A 6,427-nucleotide genomic window follows, 5' to 3' on the forward strand; every position below is an offset into this window, starting at 1 on the left:
CTGGATATGACAAAGCCAACTGAACGTTGACACATGTCTGATGACTCATTTAAAAAAAAAAAAACCATTTTCCCTTTAAATGACATGTATTAGGCAATGATCTAAGATCATTAGAAAACTGGTTTAGTCAATGTTTTTTATTTACTTATTTATTTTATTAACAAGTTTAGTCAATAGTCTAATATGTTGAATACAAGCAATTAAAATGATATTTTATTTTAATTAATTATTCATAATATATTGGGTTTGAATAAGGTTTTTTCTTCATTTTTATTATTAAATAATTTCCACATTCATCAATTTTTTTTTTTTATAAATTATCCTCTTTACAATCTCAGGTTCATATTAATAATAATCAGACTTCTCTGCATCTTCTTCCTAAATCAAGATTAGCAAGCTTAATACAAGATAATGGCAGAATCTTCTAAGAGGTAACCACCAACGTCAGTGACGGATCCAAGATTTATAGACAGGAAGTGCTTATGGTCGTGGCCGTCTCTTATCATTTATAGGTGCTAAATTGGTATGTTTTGGGTGTTTTTAAGTATTAATTTTTTAAAAAAAAAAAAAAAACTCATGTGATTACACTGATTTGATTTGTAGATGACGTCTTGTGATTTTTTTTTCAGTGACCAGTGAGTGCTCAAGCTCCCTGTCCCTTGGATCCGTCTCTGACCAGCGTCTCCCTCCCCTCTTCTTTTATTTATCTAACATAATTTTTCCAAATTCTTTAAAAAAGATAAGATGCAAAAATACCCTTAACGTTTTCAGTCAGGAGTAATTTAACCCTTAATATCTAAAATTGTGCAATTTTACCCCCTAACGTTGATAGTGAAGGGCAATTTTATCCCTAACATTGACAAGTTGGCTCAATTTCAGACATTATTATAAAATGCAGGTATTTTGTTCCTTATTTCGCACAAATTGCACGTGTGTTGATTCTATAAAAAAAGATTTCATATTTTTTATGATTTAATAATAGAATTGAAAATTAAATTTTCTAAATTCGGTGAAATATTTGAATTTTTTTTTACCCTCTCTTACAAAATACAGTATATTTATTTTAACTTTTTTATTTTTTTTCTCGTTTAATCATATGTTTGTGACTCGTACTAATTAGTGATAAAATGACACATATGTGAACTATAGATGACAATGTTCATGACCGAGAAAAACAATTTGATGAATTATTTCTCAAATTCACCTAACTTGTCAACTTTGGGGCTAAAATTGCTCTTAGCTGCCAACGTTGGGGTAAAATTGTACAATTTTAGATGTTGGGGATAAAATTGTTCCTGACTATAAACGTTTGGGGTATTTTTGCATCTTATCCCTAAAAAAATGATAAATAGCTTAATACATAATTACACTTGAACTAATTGGGATTTCCAATATTTACTTTCCATGTAAAGGCTGCAGGGCAAAGTAGCGTTGATAACAGGCGGCGCGAGTGGAATCGGGGAGAGCGCAGCTAGACTCTTTGTCCGCCACGGTGCTAAGGTCATAATTGCCGATGTACAATCAGAGTTAGGCCAAAAAGTATGTGACCAAATTAAATCCAAATTCGGAGACGTAGTTTCCTACATCAATTGCGACGTCACCAAAGAAACCGACGTAGAAAATGCAGTGAATACAGCCGTTTCAACGCACGGAAAACTCGATATAATGTTCAATAACGCAGGAACATTCGGAAATTTCGATCCTACCATAAATCATCTTGAACATGAAAATTTCACCAAGGTTATGGACGTAAATGTATACGGTGGATTATTAGGAGCGAAACATGCGGCCAGAGTAATGACTCCGGAAAAGAAAGGTTGTATTATATTTTCCGCAAGTTGTGCTTCCGTTCTTTATGGAAGTATGCCTTATGCATACACGGCATCAAAACATGCTATAGTTGGTGTGACGAAGAATTTGGCTGTCGATTTAGGGGAACACGGTATTCGAGTTAATTGTATTTCGCCTGCGATTGTCGCGACTCCAATGACTATTGCGTTGTTTCATGATGAGAATATAGTGAACCATATAGCATCCGGAGCAGCGAGTTTGAAAGGTGTTAAAGTTGGGGCTGATGATATGGCTGAGGCCGCTTTGTTTCTTGCTAGTGACGAGTCTAAATTCGTTAGCGGATTGAATCTTGTCGTTGATGGCGCTGCGCACTTGAGAAATGCTGCCTCTGCCTCCGCGTCTGCTTGAATATTTAGCTATGTTTTAGTCCTGAAATAAGTTGAGCTTTAATTCTACAATTAACTAAATAAAGCTCTTGTATTTTCTTGCCAAAAGTTATTCTTAATTCATGTGTCTTATTAAAATTTTATTTTGCACGGTCGTATATCGGTAATGACAAATTGTGAATTCAAAATCGAATATTTAAAGGTTAATGAACCAAAATTTATTAGAAATCATAGGTTTTTATTGGGATTAAGCATCGACGACGGAACATTTTATCGTCGTGATAGATTTTGAATTGAGTGAAATTACAGACAGAATTTTTATGTTTAGCGACCAAAATTTTCGTAAAGTTTTAGATATATACATTGGGTTGAAAATACTGTACGTAATTGCGTCCTTTCGAACTAAGTCATCGCTTATAATTTACTAGAAGAAGTTCGGAACAAGGAAATAAATTATGTATTTACTTACCAAAATTTATCCCTAATTTGTCTCTTCTAAATTATTTTATTTGCCGGTCGCATATCGATAATCACAAATTGTAAATTCAAAATCAAATATCTGGACGTTAATGAATGAAAAGTTATTAGGAAAAGTTATTAGAAATTGTAGGTTTTTATTGGGATTAAGCATCAACGACGGAACATTCTATCGTCGTGATAGATTTTGAATAAAGTGAAATTACCGACAGAATTTTTATGTTTAGCGACCAAACTTTTGGTAAAGTTTTAGATATGTAGATTGGGTTAAAAATATTGTATGTAATTGCTTCCTTTCGAACTAAGTCATTGCTTATAATTTACTAGAAGCAGTTCGGAAGGAGGAACTAAAGTGAATTGCTATTCACCGTCCTTAAATTATTTATCACCGTCTCCATAAAGACGTTAATGAAAAGCATAAAGTTTATTTAGACCCTAAATTATAGTGTGAAAATCAATTAGCCCATATTCTACATAAATCACCAATCAAACCCTTAAATTATTCAATTTTTCATCGAATCAACCCATGGCTGAAAATCTGAATCTAAACTCATTGCAATTTTCAACTTAGTCAACACTAAGAAATAATCCATAACCGGGACCTCAGTATAAACCTGGAAGCAGTGGCGAAGCCAGAGGTCAAGGTCCGGAGGGGCTCCATTGCATGAAGATTTTTTTTTCTTAATAACGACTTAAGGGTTTTGATTCGTAGTAGTCAAATTGAAATTTTCAAATTTTTGATAATATAAGGGTAAATTTGATCATAATTGGAAACATTAAGGTACAAAACAACTGAGATTCAATATAAAGTAAGGATAAGGTGCAAAAATACTCTAATGTTTACACCTAAGAATAATTTTACCTCTAACGTATAAAATGGTGCAATTTTACCCTTAATGTTGGCAGTCAAGAGCAATTTTATCCCTAAGGTTGATAAGTTTGATCAATTGGAGAAATTATTCATCAAATTGTCTTCTCGGTCATGATTTTTGTAACTAAAAAAATTTAATTAAAAATAATAAAGGAGAATGAGGTTAATAATGATTAAAAATGATACTTAAGGGAAAAAATTAAAATGAGATAAAAAGTGAAGAGAGGGAGATTCAAACATAGGATCACTTGGATGTAGAGATGCCCTTAATTATCACTACAACCAACTATGCAAACTTAGTTTTATGTTATATAATCACATTCCACATTATAAGTACTAATTTTAACTATTTTGGAGGGGCTTCTCAGGACTGAACCACTATTCGTCAAGGGTGTTCCGGAGGGTCGGAGGGTCGGGAGACCCTCCCCTACCCTCCTAGATCCGCCCCTGCCTGGAAGAAATAATCCAAAACCCAATTTTACTTTTGGATTTCTTTTTGCAATTTTCAATTTTCGCAAAAAAAAAAAAAAAGAAAAGGAAAGAAAGAAAGAAAAAATCTGAGCAGTTCTTCATTAACATAAAAAAAGGGTTTTATTGCTTTGAATTTTGATTATAAAAAATAGCAACTGCCGTCTGTCTTGGGGCATGACTTTGTGAATAGCAAGAAAATTGGATAAAAAAAAACACCACAATATTATCTTAATTTTGACTCAGTTAGTTTCATATTTTGACTCAGTTTTGTGAGGGGCTAATCTGATGAAAATTGAATAATTGAAGGATTTGATTGATGATTGATATAGAATAAGCGGCTAATTGATTTTTGGGAAAATTATACAGAAATTCAGTTTTTAAAAACTATTTACAATTATTTCAAGTCATAATTTTAGAATATGTCAAATCAGTAAAATTAGTACTTTTAATATATTTTAAAGATTGGAATTTATAAATCAGAAGTCTATGATATATTTTCCAGAGTTTATAATTTATGAATTGGAGTCTAGATTTTTAAATTATGATGTAAAATCATAATATATAGAGAATAATGACATATTAAGAATTAAGTTTGATGATATGATTTATTTATAATTTTGTACTGTATTGACCCTTGATTTTTACACTATAGTTGAGAGTCCAAATAAAGCTTTATGCCATTATGAAATAGATATACATGGAAATTGCAATTATTATTTTCTAGTTGGAACCTAATAAACTCTATGAATTCAGGACCGTTATGTTTTTATCTGATTACAACCATTTTCATATTTAATATGACATTTATCTCTGAAATTTCTAGATTTTCTCTTTAGCGTCATTAGTAAGACATTTTGGAGATTTTTACAATCGCTTCAAATTTAGCTTGATTTTTGTGTTAAGGAGTAGTTTTTAAAATTGAACCAGTGACAATTCATAATTAATTTATTAAAAAATAATAATAAATTGAATGAGACAACACATCACAGTATTATCTCACTTTGAAAAATGAGACAACACAAATTATAGTGCTGTCTCATATGGAAAATTGAGACATCACCCTAAATTTGTTATCCCATAGGCACTATGGGTTTTGGCTATAAAATAAGAAGATACGGTGAGGTATTAGAGGGTATTCGATTATCTACTTTTTAGCTTATGTTTTGTTTTTTCACTTTAAAAGATAGAGTTTTAGAGATACCTACTGTTTCTTTTTTAGAGCTGAAAAATAGTTTTTTATAAAAGCAGAGAATCTCTGTTTTTTTTTTTTTGTAAAAGTAGTTTTTTTGAAAGGCAAACAACAAACAGGAATAATAAACAGCAAATAGTCAAACGGACCATAGTCTTGTGACTGAAAGTATATTTATAATTGAAGAAGCTCCACTTTGAATCATATGGTATGGGGTTGAGATTTTCCTATTTAATACACAAAAAGCATCATTAGGATCCTGATGTTTCATATTTTAGTTCATTAAACCTTTCATCTTTTATTTGGATACATGAAGCCACTGGTTTTTCATTTTTGGTCTCATTAAGTCCTTGATGACGAAATTAGTAAATTGTGACGTTTAATTCCGTTAAAAATATGTTATTAACTTAATCTGTATTTGAAATTATGAAAAAAAAATATATTACAATTTGAATTAAGGTTTTTACAGTTTTCCTATAGTCATATTACACATCCAAAACTGCTTTCAAACAGTGAAAATATACAAATTTTGAATGCACGTGTAATGAATAACAGTTTATTAACTGAATTTTATGTTCAAAATTATTCTTTTGGATCATCAAGGGCTTAATGAGACAAAAATAAATGATGAGAGACTTAATATATCTAAATAAAATAATAAAGTGTTTAATGAACTAAAAAATGAAAAATCATGGGTCTAATAATGTTTTTTGCCTATTTATTATAAACATAATTGGACAAATTTATATAAAAAAACATAGGAAGATAAAAATTCATCTGCAAAGTTATGTTTTGAGAGAGTGTATTTTAGAGTGTATTTCAACTATATCCTATTATATTTTAGGCATAAAGTTTATATTGGCACTTAAATTATATCTCGAAATCCTAAACTATTAAAATCATCCTCTTGGTTAATAATATTAAGAATTAATAGTAATCTAATCCTACTCCAATAATTAAACACCTAATTAATATTATAGATGCTATATATTCATTTCAAGTTCCAAAATGGATCCAATATATGTAAAAAAAATATACTTTCAAAAAAGAAACGAGGTTAGAAATTTTATTAAGAAGCAAGAGATTTTTGTCATTTGCTAATGAAAATAAGGAGTAAAGCTCAAGATGAAGAGAAAATATAAAAATCGTAAAAAAAATGTCTAACATATTAAATATCTTCAAAGCTAAAGAGCTTTGAACGAAGAAGTAATGACACCTATTGTGAGTTCCAAAAAAGTTAGA

General features: G+C 30.3%; 1 protein-coding gene across 1 annotated transcript; it reads left to right on the forward strand.

The window, feature by feature from the left end:
* The first annotated feature begins 314 nt into the window (after positions 1-314).
* On the forward strand, positions 315-2,335 carry LOC136209105 (short chain aldehyde dehydrogenase 1-like). Its single transcript, XM_066000483.1, has 2 exons — positions 315-431; positions 1,413-2,335. The coding sequence occupies exons 1-2, from the start codon at positions 412-414 to the stop codon at positions 2,197-2,199; spliced, it is 807 nt and encodes a 268-aa protein (XP_065856555.1). The 5' UTR covers positions 315-411; the 3' UTR covers positions 2,200-2,335.
* The last annotated feature ends 4,092 nt before the right edge of the window (positions 2,336-6,427 follow it).

Source organism: Euphorbia lathyris, chromosome 10, assembly GCF_963576675.1.
Source record: "Euphorbia lathyris chromosome 10, ddEupLath1.1, whole genome shotgun sequence".
NCBI lineage: Eukaryota > Viridiplantae > Streptophyta > Magnoliopsida > Malpighiales > Euphorbiaceae > Euphorbia > Euphorbia lathyris.

Excerpts from the sequence above, each read along its gene's own strand:
- LOC136209105 (XM_066000483.1), top strand. The coding sequence starts at position 412 with ATGGCAGAATCTTCTAAGAG. Across the intron at positions 432-1,412 it reads ATGGCAGAATCTTCTAAGAG|GCTGCAGGGCAAAGTAGCGT; the intron begins GTAACCACCAAC and ends TTCCATGTAAAG.